The sequence below is a fragment of the Amphiprion ocellaris genome, chromosome 5 (genome assembly GCF_022539595.1).
Source record: "Amphiprion ocellaris isolate individual 3 ecotype Okinawa chromosome 5, ASM2253959v1, whole genome shotgun sequence".
Classification (NCBI taxonomy): domain Eukaryota; kingdom Metazoa; phylum Chordata; class Actinopteri; family Pomacentridae; genus Amphiprion; species Amphiprion ocellaris.
This window is the reverse complement of record NC_072770.1, coordinates 15,815,004-15,833,061: the sequence shown is the minus strand read 5'-3', so window position 1 is coordinate 15,833,061 and position 18,058 is coordinate 15,815,004. Positions and strand designations below refer to the sequence as shown.

The 18,058-nt window shown below is 38.4% G+C and overlaps 2 protein-coding genes across 3 annotated transcripts in view; one reads left to right on the top strand and one right to left on the bottom strand.

Annotated features, from left to right (window-relative positions):
* The window catches only part of shq1 (SHQ1, H/ACA ribonucleoprotein assembly factor), a 39,026-nt gene extending 29,109 nt beyond the window's left edge, over positions 1–9,917 (bottom strand). Inside the window, exons 1-7 of the mRNA XM_023299705.3 lie at positions 9,818–9,917; positions 8,781–8,947; positions 8,229–8,293; positions 2,690–2,818; positions 2,394–2,554; positions 2,171–2,283; positions 1,984–2,081 (exon numbers count right to left, since the gene is read on the bottom strand). Coding sequence (XP_023155473.1) covers positions 1,984–2,081; positions 2,171–2,283; positions 2,394–2,554; positions 2,690–2,818; positions 8,229–8,293; positions 8,781–8,923 — 709 coding nt within the window. The 5' untranslated portion in view covers positions 8,924–8,947; positions 9,818–9,917. The remainder of the gene's footprint in view (positions 1–1,983; positions 2,082–2,170; positions 2,284–2,393; positions 2,555–2,689; positions 2,819–8,228; positions 8,294–8,780; positions 8,948–9,817) is intronic.
* Positions 9,918–12,353: 2,436 nt separating this feature from the next.
* Positions 12,354–18,058, top strand: part of gxylt2 (glucoside xylosyltransferase 2) — a 32,419-nt gene continuing 26,714 nt past the window's right edge. For both annotated transcript variants that reach the window (XM_035943617.2, XM_023299716.3), the window contains exon 1: positions 12,354–12,832. In XM_035943617.2, coding sequence (XP_035799510.2) covers positions 12,525–12,832 — 308 coding nt within the window. In that variant the 5' untranslated portion in view covers positions 12,354–12,524. The remainder of the gene's footprint in view (positions 12,833–18,058) is intronic.

Here is an 18,058-nt window from a genome sequence, read left to right as displayed (position 1 = left end):
ACTCTAACTCAGCAGTCTCAGCACTGTAAATGTCTAAATTGGTCAACAGGCAGCAGGGGGAGGTAGTGATTAGGGAAGGTCCAAGGTCAATCTCTGATAATGGCGAGTGTCTTTCCTGTTGAAATGCCTTGAGGCTCTTTAGGAGGGAGTGCAACTCTGTAGCCGACTAGCTGAGGTCTGTCTTTCCTTTAGAAGGCGGGCGCTGAAAAGACTCATGCGTCCTTTGGGAATTCATTTATCGTCGGAGAACAATGTCAGTGTCTGGCAGACACAAAGCTCAACTATCACATTCCTGGTTGCAATACAACATTTCAATTCACTATAGTATTTGGGGAAGATTTGAAATAGTACAACTGGGAACAATAAAAATGATCCATAAGAATAGTTTCATTTGGTCAGACAGTAAACAATGCATGATTGCCCTACCAATTTTTGTAATTTCATGCCACCTTCTGGTAGCCTTCAGTCACTACTTTGTAGGTGCCTCACTTCATTTGTATGTGTAAGTTGTTTTTCATTTTTGGGCACTGAGGACGGTAAACCATGCATTGCAATGTGTGTGTAATATTCGAACTGGATTTGGAGGCAGACAGGAAAATAAACATGATCAACCTGCCATTTTAAAAATACACTCATAAGTAGGTTATAATAGTTATAATAGAGGGATAGTTTACTATGCACAGTGCAGCAGAATGGCTCAGTGGTTAGCACGGTTACCTTGCAGCTAGAAGATCTCTGGTTTGCATACTGGCCTGGGATCTTTCTGCATGGAGTTTGCATGTTCTCCCTGTGCATGTGTGGGTTTTCTCCCACTCAGGCTTCCTCCCACAGTACAAAAATATGCTGAGGTTAATTGGTGATTCTAAATTGTCCGTAGGTGTGAATGTGAGTGTGATTGTTTGTCTCTCTGTGTAGCCCTGTGATAAACTGGTGACCTGTCCAGGGCGTCTCCTACCTTTGCCCTAAGTCAGCTGGGATAGACTCCATCCCCCCCACAACCCTAATGCGGATTAAGCATATAGAGGATGTGTATAGCGGATGGATGGATGGATAGTTTACTAACATCGCTACAAAAATGCAAAAGACAACAGGAAAATCCACCCATCAATTCAGTTTCATCAATTAAATCTTGTTTTAGTCAGTATAAGCAATAATTTAACAAGATAGCTGAGAAATCTTTTACTCAAATTCAGACCCCATAAAACAGTCCTGATGATAAAATCAAATGCTCCTAAAATAATAATTATTTCTTCAACCTTTCAGTTAAACACGTTTGTGATTGTGTGTTAGGGGGAATATATACAGCTGAAAGAGACAGTTTGTATATCCTCCAGGTCAGCTGAGAGGGCTGCGACTATGTTTTACCACATTTACAATGCAAACACACACTACTTCATACACTAAATATTCTCAGTTGTTATGCCCTACTGTTGAAGTCTTCTTAGGTAACGATGGGAAGCAACTGAATACATTTTCTCAGATATGACTGTAGTGTTTCAGTTTGATGCTACTCAACTACATCTCAGAGAAAAATGCTGCACTTTTTAAATTTCACTCATCAACTCATGCCCTTTAAGATTTATTTTGTGACTTTTTTGTGGGGTCCAAACTGTTGCTATAATACTAAAATTCTGCTTACATGGTCCAACATCAGTGTCAACAGTTTAACAGCATTATAGATGACACTATCAGCCCTTTTTTTCTGCAGAAAAAGTATTTTTTCTTTGATGCTTTAAGTACATCTTGCTAATAATGTTTCTGGTCTTTTATGTAAAATCTAAATCAGAACCTTTAACTTAAATGCCGTTATTTTACATTATGTTGTTGCATTGGTTGCTTTTAATTCATTAAATGATCTTAGCACTTTGTCATCTTTTTTTTCCTAAAAACTGCATCTTTATCTTATTAGCAAGCAACACATTTCAGATTTAATTTCTAACGCATCACATTTCCGCAGATCATGATACTCTGACTTAAACTCACCGGATTCTTCCTCTTGCTCTGTAGAAGGGCTCAGCTTTGCCCACCATGGCTTAAACTTCAGCAGTGCCTTTATCTCATCATCCTCAAACAAATCAGCCCTGCAAAGACACATGGATGTTAGCAGACCAAAATAACACGGAAAGAAAGCCCTGTCTCTGTCAGAGGCTTTTTGCTCTGCTAAACTCACAGATAATGGTCAGGAGAGAAGGCAGCTGTCTCTGCTTCCAGTCGTTCCTGCCTCCTCTCTGCTGCTGACGTTCCTTCTGGGTTCTTGACGTCGATCACGTCGGTGAGTTCTTCCTGTCGGGACATTTGCAGCATGTGTAATCTAGTAAAGTCATTTAAACTATATTTGCATCATTTAAAAAACAAGTTTAGAACGACAAAGAACATCTATACATTTATCTCACCTGCAATCGGGCAAATACTCCAGACCTCTGATTTCCAAAGCCATATTTCTGCAGGGCGCTCAGCTCCTCCTCAGATCTCTCTACGTAAACCTCCTGCTCAACCTGCCAGTCAAATTCTTCTTCATCTTCCTCTTCATTTTCTGCTGCACTTTCACTGCATTCTTTTGAAGTGTTAAGAAGCCACAGTTGATCTGAGGTTAGTGCCTCATCCATTCCAAGTTATCTTTCCCACCCATGTGCTGAAAGTGAAAGCCGATTTCACAAGCAAGTTAAATGGATGGATAAATATGACGTACCTGCGCTAACATCTTCCACCAGCGGTTTTGCTGATCGGGAGCCTTTAGGGGCGAGGAGACTTGTCAGCATCTGAAGCCCTTCAAAATGCTCTCCGGGTGTCTCCTTAGGCACCTGAAGGGTGAAAAGACCTGCAGCAACAGAGGACATGAAGGGGAGGATTTTACCCATTACGGATCTCCGATTTAAAAAGATCCATACAATCAAGGCAAACTGGGTTACTGCAGGGTCTGAGTTAAACTTAAGTTGTGTTTAATACACAGAAAAAGTAATTTAATACCAGCTTTCATATGCAGATATAGGGAAAAACAGCTAAAGTCATCTTTATTCAGCACTTCCAAGTAATATACAAGAATTCTTAATAATATAATTATTTAAATGAATGCAGTCTGAACACTAATAAACAGCATACAATGGATGGGTGCATTAAATATTTAAAATGATTAATACATTTACACAAATTTGTGGTAAAATAGACATCTGCACATTGGATGATGAGCTTCCTAGCCACACTGAGAGCACAATACAGTCCCAATTATTTAACTATTAACATCTCAGCAGCATGCCGTCCGATAAAAACATTTTACAGCCAACACTACTGCCTATCATAAGCAGGGGAAAATACTGAAGAATTTTGAAGAATAAATTCCATAAAGACTTTTTCTAAGGCCTTTGCTGAGTTAACTAGCTTCAGCGCTTTTTAGGACTTTTTTTTGCACTGTTTCTGCACTGAAATTAATTAGAGGAATTCATTTTCCATCAAAATAATTCCTTCTTACCTTTAAAATGGCTTAAATATAACTCCACACTGTTGCTTCTTCAACTCTGCATGGTGCTATGAATATGCAAATGAGTTCCTGCCTGCAGCTAGAGCACACCTGCTCTATAATATTTCAGGAATTCATTCACACGTTTCAGCCAGAAACCAGTTCTAAAGAAAAATAATGATAAAGTGAGCCCCACCTTGAAAGTTGGCAGGATTTGTCCTTTAGGTTTGTTATGTATACAATGCTGGCTGTCTGAATCTGTGTTTTGGGGATGATAACTAATGAATTAATCAACAAGTTCTTTTTAAATATCACATTCGACTCTGGCAGTTTCAGAGGATAATTGTGATAATGGAATCATTGCATTTTAAATCTGAAATACTGTCTAAGAAGATTAAGATGAAGTTCTGTCTGACAACATGTTTGAAAAAGGAGATATTAAGTAACTGACAACATATTACAGACTTCAAAACACTAATTTAAATAGGCTGATTATTAAAGTAACAGGTTTGAATTAAGTATATTTTTTCACACCAAACATTGCTGATCAATCAGGCCATCTGTGCAACGCTTTAAACTTAAGGAGCTGTTTTACAAACTGCTATTAAAACTAAACAGGCAATACACGATTGATAACTTGAACGATTTGGCCACACCGCAGAGATAATCTGATGGTTGCCTAAAGACCTCATAAAATTTCAATGCACCCAAGTGTTACAGCCTAGAAGTGCTTTACAATAGAAGCTGACTAATTGCTTTGAGATGCAGGCCTTGCAGAAAGGAGAGCCGGAGAAGAGGGATCTTAATGATTGCTCATTATAAGTCTAAACAAGGACACTCATTAGCTGAGCTTTATTAGCAGATGTTACAGGCTTATTTAGACACAGCGTGTTAACTAGAGCCATGCTGATAGACAGGCAACGAGGTGTCAGAGTCCATAAGCCAGACGTCTCCATAAAGACAACTTCATTATAACTGATTACGTGCAGCAGAAAGTCACAGACACATCACGGTGACAGAAAGTAGCGTGTACTCGCGAACGTCACGGCAACAGTCATTATGATTTGTTTGTTATAAAGTTAAAGAAAATCCCACAGAAGCTGCCAGTGTCCCTGCACAAAGAGCTGCCTGCAGGCTGTAATCATTATGACATTACAGATGGTTCCAGTGGCCCTTTAAATCGGATGAAATAACATGATCAGTTAAGCTAATTTACCATGACTGATAGACTGAAGCACAAACTAAAGATGCCCCAAGGATCAATCACTGACTGCCACTAGAAGCATGTTTCAAGATCTTGTAAGGATGCGACCAGTCAACAATAGCAGACACACAGAGACATGCTTTTATCAGCCACGGCATCAGAGCTTTTCTAGGCAACAACATAAAGCAGCCTACAATGTACTTTGCACCAAATAAACATACTGTCAAAGTAGTCAAAAGCTTTGAAGACAGATACCTGTACCCATTCTTCTCCCAAAATGACACACCACATGGAAATCACAAACCTGCACACCTCTAAGACCTCACACAAGTGCACTCACCTCATTATTGTCACAGCATCTTATTTCAGCCTGCATGGTGGCGGCTCTCACACAAGAAGAAACTTGTAGTGTAATTTTCCATTGCAAAAAATAGATTAGTGGTTCTACCTTGTTGGTGGTGACTGAAAAATGACCATAAATCCAGTCAAACAACACCAGTTTGGGAATAGTGGTTAACACACATGCCATAAACAGCACTTTGCTAAAGTTCTAAGCTCTTCAAATGTTTACATTCCTATTAGTCAGACGATAAAACTAAGGAGGTCTTCGACTGGTTCCAAGCTCATTCCACAGCGTGACAACGAACCTAACCGTACAGGCACAGTGATAAAGAATTATCTTCAGCAAGAAGAACGATGAGTCCTACAGCAGATTGTGTGGCCCTCAGCATCATGGATTCGGTCTGATGCCAAGAAAAACAATCTTTTACGGACGTCACAAACATGTCATTGCTCTATATGATACCATTACCCACCTGCTTGGGTAATGCAATCCATACACGCACACAAGGTTAACGTCTACGTATTACCACTATTGCCCTTTAGCATAACTTGGGGACACAAGGTTTTGCCTGCACACAGACATCTGCAAAGAGATCCACAAAAACCTGGGCAAACTGCCAAATTTACTCTGACCCTATATGCAGAAAGTATAACACTAACCTGAGATTACATTAAGAGAGCAAAAACACTGAGAGAGCCTAAATCCACAGAAGAACTGCCAAAATTTCTTCAACACTCCCTCCAACAATGTGAACTGGTGCTACTGGTGGTTTAGAGTTGATTCAATTGTGATCCTTCGAAGAACTGCTTTGCTTTTCCACAGGCTACAGAGCCTCCACACAACAAAGCCATTATTGAATTTCCTCCTAGTTTATTCTGAACTTCTGTCGAGGACAACTGCACAAGGAGACAGTTTGTCTCCACTGCTGGAGAGCTGATGTGGTAATTATTTGTCTTCCATTTCCTGCCGTTCGATGTTACCCTATCACCAGTCTGTGTTCATAAACGCCGTTGCAGCCAGCACTTAACATTTGTGAACATTGCTCTAGGCGCCAGCGTTTGCAGTGGTGTTTTTTAAGCATATAATACCATTTGCAATTAGATCAATAATGATGTCATCAGCTTTCAAATTCATGTCCACACTGAAACTGTAGTTTATCTTCTTCGGATCCTTTTGCTTGTTGTTTGAAAATGGTGGACGCACAGTTCTGGTAAGTGTTGAAGGCGCCAACGTAACCGTTCAAAAGTTTGGGATCACCCAGAAAATTTCATGTTTTCCATGAAAACTCACACTTTTATTCATGTGCTAACATAACTGTACAAGGGTTTTCTAATCATCAATTAGCCTTTCAACACCATTAGCTAACACAATGTAGCATTAGAACACAGGAGTGATGGTTGCTGGAAATGTTCCTCTGTACCTCTATGGAGATATTCCATTAAAAATCAGCTGTTTCCAGCTACAATAGTCATTTACCACTATAACAATGTCTAGGCTGGATTTCGGATTTATTTAGTGTTATCTTCATTGAAAAAAACTGCTCTTCTTTAAAAAATAAGGACATTTCTAAGTAACCTAAAACCTTTGAACGGTAGTGCAAATGTACCTTACAGTCATTGTGCTGACTACATATTAAATAAAGCGATAAATAAAAACTATTTATGCACTATTTTGAAAGCATCCTCACTTTACTTTAACCAGAACTTCTGCACAATTTTTACGATAACTACAGCCTCACAGGTACAATTCCAGCTGGGAAACTTATTTTTCTTCTTAAATACCTCTTTTTTTATATGTTGTATCTGTATGCTCACTGCAGAACTATCCCATAAAAGGTGAAAATGCCAAAAACACTGCGCTGCTTTTTACAACTCCTGTACAGCATATAAATTACTGGAATCTCTGGTTGGTTCTGTAGTTCAGCATTACTGTGTATGAATTATAGCTCAATATGTGGAGACAACATTTGTACAACTTGGGAAAGAATAGGCTGAAAAACTGTTTTTTCCTTGTTGAAACAAAGGTCAGTGCACAAGGCAAAAACTACAGTTGTTAGACTTTAGAAATACATCCTTGGAAAAATGCTTTTACTTGTTTCCATGCCTTTATACTGAAAGAGTATAAGATATCAGATCCTCGACAGTGTTCCTCGTCTTTTTCTCTTAGCTCATAGAGTGCTGATAATTCATTCTTTAGAGAGTGAAACAAATCTATTTTTAAGACAGCCAAGGCAGGATTTTTACAACGCCCAATGAAACCGGTTACTGACCGAATCGTATTTGATTACACAGGGTGTAAAAGGTTGGAGTGCACAGGGATTCATTTGTGTGTGAGAAATCAGCTCCGCTCTCTCCAAATTGTGCTCGTATGTAGACTGACATAGAGGCTGTAAGTCTGCCAAAAGTCTGGCTTCATTTAATGCAACAGCTGTCGGTATATTTACTGCAATACTTCATCAAGCATTTTGTCAAGTAATACCATAGCATGACCAAGGCTTAAACTGGGATTTGTGAGTAAGGGAAGCCGTTGTCCAGGGAGGTCGGGGCTCAAACCATGACTAGTCGACGACTGACAAACATTAGTCAATTAGTTAATGACAAATGTTGACATAAAAAAGGTACAAATTTAAACAATAAATCCTAAAAATGACTTCATGTAAGAAATAAAAGTACAAGTGGAAAATATGGCATTACCAAAGTCAACTATATGGAATAATGTTCATGTACTACTAGATATGATGCAAAATATTTTTTGAAAGCCTGTAAGTGAAGCGAGATCTGGCTCCTGGTGGGTGTTTGAATATGCTGGTTCCTGCTTGATCTCTGTCCTGGTGCAACAATTTCTGCAAAGGTACTCTATCTGTGCTTTTGGTAGCTGTGCTGGAAAAGAAGCTCATCCACTGTATCTGCGGCGTTGCCAGCGGCAGGAAAAAGCCTCTCTGATGGAACTGAGGTGGCTGAATGGCAACGAATTCTCTTTGCAAGTTGAGCAATGCCTGGATAAGGTGGTATGTTTTGTTTCCACAAGATAGTTAGCAAGCTTTGTTAATGATTTACCCTCAAATTGTAGGAAAATCACACTATCTGAATCACCCGACTAGTCGACTAGAGGAAAAAATTTTCAGTTGGGTACTGGCTAATTGTAGTCAACTATGAAGACCAGTTGTCGAAACCCTAATAGAATTACCACCACTATATGTGTTGTCATAATGTAATAAATCAACCTACCTTTATCTATGTCAAATTTGCCCTTTTCCCTCCCATCCTCTACTATTCTTCCAGGAAGAGTTAATCTGAAAACAAAAAGGTTATGTTAATATTAAGACACTATGAAAAGAACTGACTAAAAATTTAAATCAATGTAATACCTGGTGTCATCAGAATTAGAATCAGAAATGTGCTATTGATTGCCGAGGGGAAATTATTTACATTGCAGTCATTAAAGTCTTACAAATATAAGCAGTACAAAAAAATAACTCTACATAAATTTCAGTGTGAAAGTAGTTCTAAAAATATATATATTTTTTAAGAGGTATAAAATGTAAAATGTGCATTGTAATAAAAAAAGCATACAGTGTAATAAATAGTAATGGAGCTATATTTCTGTTATTGCGCAGACAAGTAGTTATTATAGTTACTGCAGGGTATTGAGTGTCAATTCAAGAAGTGAAAATTAGACGACTGCTTGCAAGGGAAACGTAATGGCTCCGGAGTCAGACTGTTGAATAAGAGTGTCTGACAGTGAGTCAGTTACATAAGTATGTGTACTGATAAACTCACCTGAGAAAGTAAGGCTTTGCATAGAACTTGAAATCCGTTCCATCGATGCAGAGGTCAAACTCTGACGTCCTGGTGTACGGCACACGGATGCTGAGGATCAGGTACTCAGGATCTTGGCTCAGGTCAAACGCAGGAGTTATCATGATGAATTATGATGTAATGCAAACCTGTAGTATCAATGACAGGAAGCATTTATAAGCTCCAGGCACATTGCATTGGATTGCATCCCACATCAGCCTGCCAGTTTGTAATGAATCAGGGGCCGCCTGACTACAGCACGCCACCTGGTGGACGACTCCGCTGTATGTTGTTGATCACATGCTCAGAAACCCACATGTGCCACGCTGACAGTAAAGACTACAAACATAGCAACCAGTTTCCTACCAACGGAAGTTACAAAATATGTCTTAATCAATGCTGAATACTCGCTTTAATTCGTTTTCTCGTTTAGATAAGTCTTCGTACCAAACTCCATTCGAAAATCTGCGGTTTTAAAAACGATCTTGCCCGGTGTAAAACGTGACGCGTTTAAAATGTGGCTTAGCATGTTTTTCAAATTATCATGTATTAAAATCATCTCCAGCACACACGTCGCCCCCCAAATAGGAAGTAATTCTTCTGTTTCACGTTAAAATAGTCTTATGTAGCCATGTCAGTGAAGCACCTGAAGTTGGAGTCGTACCGCACTTAAAACTCAAGATCTAAAATTTGTTTAAAAAGTGTTGTTAATTAGCAATGAAGCATGCCGAATTCAACTCCAGACCCTCACAATCACAAAACAGTAAGTGTTAACATATGAGGCGAAAGCATTTGTAGATAATCCAAACGCGACTTTGACTACACAGATTTTTAAATGAAGCTTGGTTAGCGGTTAGCTCGCTAAAAGCTAACACATGACTAGTCTCCTCGTGTGTTTGACGCTGACAGCCGCAAGCCAACACTGTTATCATTAACATTCAGGCAGTGAAGGCTTACTGCTCGAGTCATTTTAGTAAAAGCCACTCACAACAAGATAGTTAACATAAATAAACACTCACCAAAACACAGTTATCCCAACAAGCTGCTCTGAGTGCTGTTTGATGTAGCCTCCATATTTACCGTAGTACACATAAGAAAGACGCAATTCAAATGTGTAGGGAATGAAACAGAATGCATATAAAAGATCAAAAATACAAATCTGAGGTGACATTTGTTGCTATAACAGTGATTAAGATGTTTAAATTATTTATTAGCATATAAGCATTGTGTATTACATTATGTGAAATACATAATGTAATACACAATGCTTATATGCTCTATAATGACCATTACTGGATAAAAGGTCATTATTTTTCATTGCTTTTGTTTATACAGGCCATTATCTGGGGTCCGTTTCACGAAGCAGGTTCAACAAACTCTGAGTTCAACCCTGAACTCTGAGTTGATCTACTCTGAGATAGAAAACTCTGAGTTTCCCTCATTTCAGGGTTAACAAACTCAGAGTTTTCACTAAACCTGCTTCGTGAAACGGGCCCCTAGTCTCTTCCAGTGTTTGTGATGAGGGACAAAATCTACAGTCCTCGATCTATGCAAAAATGCATACCGTAGTTTAACTGTAACTAACAGATTATACAAATCAAATGAGTCTCAAACAACGTTGGAGTAATTTTAGTGCTTTTTGTGACGGTCTATTCAGAGGAGCTCTGGTGAAATGCAAAGAGAAGATTATGTCCTAAAATTATTTGAAATGCAGTTTTTCACGAAATCGGGAGAACTCTGGGTTTTGACCCCCACTGCATCAAAGTGCTGCTGAGAACAACATACCTTCGGGCAGCTGTGGAAAAAAAAAAAAAAAACTAAATGAAAAGAAATGACGACAGACAATGAAATTATAGCAAAACAACCATGTCATATCAAGTTTCCACAACTGAAAGATGGTGTTTTGCTTTAATCTGACATAAAATTACAATACCTAAAACTTATTCTTTGCTTTTTAATGTTAAATGAAGAATATTCATGTGTGTAAAAAGCAATAAAATAATCTACAAATATTGAAATATTAATATAGCATGATAATGCAGTTATTACTTGGCATTTATGATACGCACAATTGTTTTAAAAATGTTGCAAAAATAGTAATTCGGTTTCTAATTGCAAAAATGTGGTGCTTACATTAGATCAGTTCAAATGTGATACGAGTCTTAACATTCTGCATTACATTAAAATACTCTATATTTGACCAAACTTTTAAGCAGCATGTTGACTTTTAAAATGAATTGATTTATTTTTGAAAACCCAAATTTTTAAAGTAAATATCTATGAATTTGGTTACAACAATATACTGTGAAATTGACATTACATAGCAAATAATATGCTATTTTACATGTAACTTGCATAAAAACTGTGTACATTTATCAAATCTTTACAGTTAAAGTATGCCCAAATATAAAATTATGAATTTACCTTTGAAAAAAATGGAAAATCACTGCTTTTAAACACATATTCATGACTATAATTACAACTATATACTGTTAATTTTTGAGCATGTCATGTGTAAGGAGTTTTACATTTAAATCTACATAAAAAGATGTTAATGTTAAAAAAGGATACATGCAGATTATATAAATATATTTATTTATTGTATTTCTTCCATTACAAACATGGTGTTATAATCAGTTTAGCATTTTTTTGAAAGATGTTTAAGGACTTAAGGACACATCTTTAATCTAATTTATTTCTTATTAAATTCAGTATCATATATATATATATATATATATATATATATATATATATATATATATATATATATATATATATATATATATATAGATATATATAGATATATATAGATATATATATAGATATATATAGATATATATAGATATATAGATATATATAGATATATAGATATATAGATAAATAGACCTGTAGGTATACCTTAAAAATGTATAAACATTATTATTCAACAAATCATGTTGTAACCAAAAAAAACAACATAAAAAAACGTTAATTCCTAGATCATATTTTGTATTGATTAAATGTTTATGTGTGACTTTATGACTATTTAATGTGCCAAAATTAATTTCAGAAACAGATGTTATGTTTTGTTTTTTTGAATGAAAACTAAGTTTTACTGTATTTCAGAAGTTCATTTACAAAACTTACTGTAATAACTATCTTTAGAATTTGTAGAAATATATTTTATTCTAAATTATATGACAAATCAATCAAATTAAAATCTTAGCTTTTCGATCATGTAGCATAATTTAAATTAATGGTTTAAATGCAAATTTTAAAATGATAATGTCTTTTTAATATATGTTCAAATGAATTTTTCATAATCTCAAATTTTTAAAAAAATGTAAATGGTTTTGTGTATATACATGTTTGCATATTGTAGTAATCAGTTTCGTATTTTTAAAAAGATGGTTTGTCAACAAGCTTTGAAATATTTTATTCTTATTTTATTGTTTCTTCAACGCTGATAAAATTACACAGATATTCTTATAAACTCGTATGTATACTTCTCCGTGGTCTAATACATGCGCTCGTACTCTCATCATTACGGTGGAGCAGCGGAAACCCCGCCTCCTGTGAATAATCCTCCATGGACGATGAGAAGCAGCTCTCGGCTCTCCATCATCATCTGCAGAAAAATGCGAGCGGGGAGCGGTAAGAAAATGCCAACTCGGACCGCTCTCCCTCCGCCGCAGACATGAGCGCAGCCCCGACCGCCTCTTCCAGCCGCAACAAGTCGCTCTCACCATGCGGATCCACTGCAAAGTAGTTGTGATCGCCGTGTGTTTCGGAGTTTTCCTACTTTTGTACTTTTGGGGGGGCAACGCCGCGGACGATCCGCTGCTCAAAGAAGTTGGAGAGGAGCCGCAGCGGCAGCGGCAGCAGGAGAAGAAGAAGAAGGAGGAGGTGGTGGAGGAGGAGAGCAGCAACTCTTCCCCGTCGCCCTCCGAGCTCCGGCGCGATGTTGCTGCAAAGTTTGCGGGGAAATCCTCCGCGGGAGTCGGCGTGCGTCCGGAGGAGCCTCGGAAAGAGAGGAGAGGGGTGAATGCAAAGAGGTGAGGGGAGTTTCTTTTGTCCACTCTTTCCCTCTCAACAAACACACTTCTGATCTTTTATTATTCTCCTCCTTGCTGCTGTTAGGAAGTTTAACAGTGAGGGTTTTTTATAAATCACCAGACTGCCCTGTGCTCAAGGACGCAGGATTCACAATAGCCTCATCTGTCAGGGGACACTCCAGCATGCATCTGCTTGTCTGCCTTTGGTTTCTTTCATTATTTCCTTATGCACTCAGATTTGTGGTGTGACTAATGTGATTTGGTTTGGAAATAATGACAGGGATTTCCAAGAGAGGAGATCAAACAGCAGCAACAACAGGGTAATGAATCATCTCCTGACCTCCACATGTTCATCATTTGACCACTTTTTCATTGAATGTCATCTTCAGAGCACTCAAAGGGCTAAAGGTCACCTTGAGAGGCATACATTGACTGATAAGAGATGCAGATGTGCACAGCTGGTTTCACTCAAGCTGTCAAAGTCTGCCAAAACAATCTACGTGAAAAGCTTATCAGGTGTGACTATTCTCCTTTTTCCTTCCTTTACCTTTAAGTCACCATATTGTCATTGTCTCAGGCAGAATCTGTCAGCTGCTATTTCTGTCCAAGAACGGAAGGATCATTCTACCAGCTTTCTAATTCTGGCTCGCATTTCCTCCTGGATTGCCATCATTGGCCAGAACGTTGGTCATGAAGATGCCCACTCTCTAATGCATATATTCTGCTCAAGAAACCAAGCCTTGAAGGTTTTTTTTTTTTGTTGGAGGCAGGGAACGCTGTTTGGTAGATAAAAAGCCATCAAGGCGTTTCATGCTGAGAAAAGGGCCTTTTGCGTCCTCGCAGAAATCACACTCCTCCATGTGTGCTTGGTGCTGATAAGGGAGATGGGGTGGAAGGGGTCACTGGTGGCCGTTTAGAAAAAGAAAAAAAACCACGTTGGAAAACGCTCAAGAATGACTGCTACGATTAGAGGAAGCACGCTGCGAATACGGCCGAAGCTTCTGAAGAACTTTCTTTTGTTCTTTCCCTTTTATTTGCAGCAGCTAAGAGAGCTTTCGGAAACAAAAGAGCGCAGTTTCCAGGTAGCAGACATGCAAATCATGTAAAATAGTCAATGCAAGTGCACTGACAACTGCACATATGCGTTAATTAAAGAGCGAAATTGTGATTTTAGTGTAGAAATTCCTCAGTTTTACCTCTATGACACAGAAATACACTAATGTACACACATGTGCATGTCACACAAAATGTCTTATCAATGCATTTTTTAATATATCTGCTCCTTTTACGCTCCATTCCGTCTGTAAATCTGAGCGTCGGACAAATTTCCTGTGCAGCTTGCCTAATAGACAAACATCCCTGTTTTTTCTAATCATATCATTTCCTCTTGACACATCACACTGCTTCCCGTGACCAGAAATAGAGAGAAGAGCTCCAGCTGCTCACCACGCCCCAGACACCATACATGCATACCGGAGCCTCGTCAGTTATCAGAACAGTTGCTGCTTTTGCATTCTCAAACAGGAGGTTTTGCTCTTTTCTTCACTTCAGATCGGACCTCATTTTCTTCCAATTCTTATTTTCCACTATTTGACTCCCCCATCATAACTGAAAATAGAAGCAATAACAGTAGAAATAGACCAATTATCAGCCTGGCTGAATATTGTGGCCGATATTTGACATTCTTATTATAGGTATTGGTATTTTTATTGGCTATTTGTTGATAAATTAAATGCACTATTTCAGGTCCAATACAGCCTCCTCTCTCTGTCTGTTGTCACTCTGTGGTCTCAGGATTTTATCTCAAGATGAAACTACAACAACTGAACAAGAAACACAAACTGTAGACACAAACCAGGAAATTAAGATAAGATCTACTTCATTCATCCCGGAGGAAATTATTTGATAAATGGTGAAAAAAAAAAAAGTAGTTAAAAGAGGCAGGACAACGAAGAGCAACTACGTCAGTTCCTCACACAGTGGCTAATGCTATGCTAACGGCTAGCAGCTAACAACTGAGACAGAAAGCAGCCACAGATTAACCTGAAGCAGAGTCTGGAAAACAATAATTAATAATGCTTTAAGATATGTACCGTAATGGATACTGAAAATTGCAAGATTACGAAAATAGAGAACAACCGCAGGAGACAAGCTGATCAATCTCAATCAATGCCACATAAACAAAGATGAGCATCCTAATTTAACCCACTCCTATTTGTTTTTTACATATTCAGTTATAGTCACCCTTATTAATGTAGAAGCCTAGTGAAGAATGACAGGTTCTCTGCTATCGCATGCTCTTAAAACATTACGTTTAATGTATATTGGCGCCAAATATCAGGTATTGGCCTTGGCACATTATTAATACTTGGCATCGGTATCGGCCCTGGAATACCCATATCAGTCGATCACAACTAAACAGCATCAAATAGTGGCTTTTAATCCTCACAGTAATTACATTTTACCTGTAACTTCCACTTTCCCTCTCTCTGATTTCCCAATAATCTTCATTATATGCTCCAGAAGCACAATACTACACGTGTACCTCCTGTATCCCCCCTTTTTGTTCCGCGGCATTAGGGCCTCTGCATCTGCGGGATTAGATTGGTGTTGATACTTTGTGTTGAAACAAATCCCCGGGCCTGTCACTTCAAATATAGTTAAGCAGCATTCCTCGCAGTAAAGAAGTCACTCTCTCGCAGTGACATTATGCATCGCTATAAAAATGTCATCTTGCATGACTGAGCGCTCACTCTGCTCCGAGTGGTTCAGAACATCTCCCTGCTTGCCTGTGCAGCCTCGATGGCGAGGCTGGAGAGGGCTGCTTGTAGGAGCCTCATCAGGGGGAGTTGCGTCTCCGTGTTTGTTTGGCTAACTCGCTTTTAAATGACTAGCGAATGAGTCATTTAGGGTGTCGAGGCACAAAAAAGATAGGAAGCGAAATCCAGCATTTCTAAAGAGCATGTCAGAGCTTAAGGTTTCTGGAAGACGATTCTTTTTTTTTTTTAGCATTTCCTGGCAGCAGGATTTGGTGAACAGTCACCTGATTCATAGATAGCAGCTACAACTTTGATGATCACTTACAGGTTTTTTTTTTTTTTCAGGCTTTTCACTAAAGTAAGCAAGATCAGTCCACCAACGATAAAGACAATTAGTCTGTTTCACTTTGTTTAACAGAAATCGATGCTTTTTCCTGTAATTTCGGACCATTTTATAAACAAATTTGCCTCTTATGCAGCATGCAGAGTAAATGAATCCCCAGTTAACAACAACTCCAAAACTTTCTTATTCTCAGTTTCTTCTCATTTTGGTGCTCGTGATTCTTCTTTGGGAGTAGCTGAAACCTCCATGGGGGCTGTCCAAATTACCGTGCAAAGATGCCAGAGTTTTGCTTTGTACATGGTGTTCTTTATTTGACGTTGTTGTAAATTTTTATGAGTTTTGGGGCGTTGGCTCAGTCAAACTAATGATTAGAAGATGTCGGCTCAGGCTCTGAACATTTGTGATTGGCATTTTTTAACTAATGTGTGACATTTATCATATAATCATGTAAGGCATTCTTTAAAAACAAAGTTGATGTATTAATAGGTAATAAAAATATTCGATCTCAAGTTGGCCGGACTGGTAAGAACAGAGCATAATAAACTATAAATAACCACAACGCCCAATTATTCCATTTGTTTTAGTGCAATAAAGTAGAAGTACATTCTGAAATTGCTCACATTTAATGAGCTGTCTTCTTACAAAACATTATGAAGAACCTGGAATATCATAACACTTTGCAAAGTCATCCTGCAGGCCGGATTGGACGCTCTGGCGGGCCGGTTTTGACCCGCGGGCCATATATTTGACAACCCTGCTTTAGTTGCATGAGGCTGATATGTGATTGAATAATATGCTGCAGATCAAGCCATGTAAAAGAGGTATTTGGGTGATGTGCTTGCAAAAGGCATGATTGTTTCCAGAAATTTACCCAGCTTTGGTTCAACAGTGTCGACACAGTTTTCATCTGAAACACCACAGTTTGTCTATAGCTTATTGGGAAACAGCAAAGCTCCCAAATTTTAGATCTGAAGTTTACCACAGTGCCTTGAGGAATCTAACACTCATACTACGCACCAAACCTGCTGTGCCGGTGGAAGAATTTGTCAGAGTTTACTTCTGCTACTATAAGAAATAGGACGTTTGCTGTCAAGATGACAGCGGTGTCCTAAAATGACCAGCTCAGCTTTCTTATCTGCATCAGGGCTGCACGATATTGGAAAAGAACCCAACATTGCAATATTTAGATCTTTGTGATATTTAGTGTCATATGAAAAAAATACAGTCATTTTCACCAGATGAATTGGGGAAAGAGAATCTGTGAAGAAAATTGAAGATTTCTGCCATTTGAAACCTTTCTCATGTGGTGTAACACTGGAAAAGGCATCCAAAATACTATATAGGATGGCAGTCAGATCTGGCTTTGCACTCAGCCCTGCAGAGCTTTGTGGTGCTGATTTAAACAGTAAAACTAAATAGTTGGCTTGTCTCATGTGGCAGCACTTGCAAGAGACTGATTGGTCAACATCTTGCACATGCACGTCAACAAAGTCTCTTTTAATTAATTTAAAAAAACATAAATCTGAGTGAGTTGTGTTTTATCAGACAGGCTTCTCCTGTAGATTAGCTATGTAAAATGAGAACAGTGCAAGTTTTCTTTTTGTATCAAGCTGCAACAAAAGTTCTACGATGACATGGTTGAGTTAATTTGTGTGAGTTTACATTGCGCTTTTGCTGTGTGCACTGAGGCAAATCAACTGCTGAGCACATCGCAGTGTTGATGCTTAAACAATATATTGTGAAGCCCCAGTTTACTCCTCCTCCGCGTTGAATCTGTAGCTATGCGCTGTACATTCAGAGGCTGTCCTGATTGGCAGGAGGCAGCTAACAGACTACAACTGCCAAAATTTACCCAGTGGAACCTGCATCTACAAATTTAGATTTCAAACTAATTGTAGTGACTTGAGCTAGTGGAAACATAATTATTTCATTCATGGGGAGTTATACAGCCATGCATGAGTTTGGCACAATGGTACATTTCAGAACCATACTTTGCCTCCAGACCTCTTAGATCCTCAGAACAACAGCTTTTAGTTGGACCACCATTGAGGTTGGTGTGCAAAGTAGATGGAGCCTTTGTTTTGAAAGCTTTAAAGCTTCGGAGTAGCCCTTTTTACAAGTTTT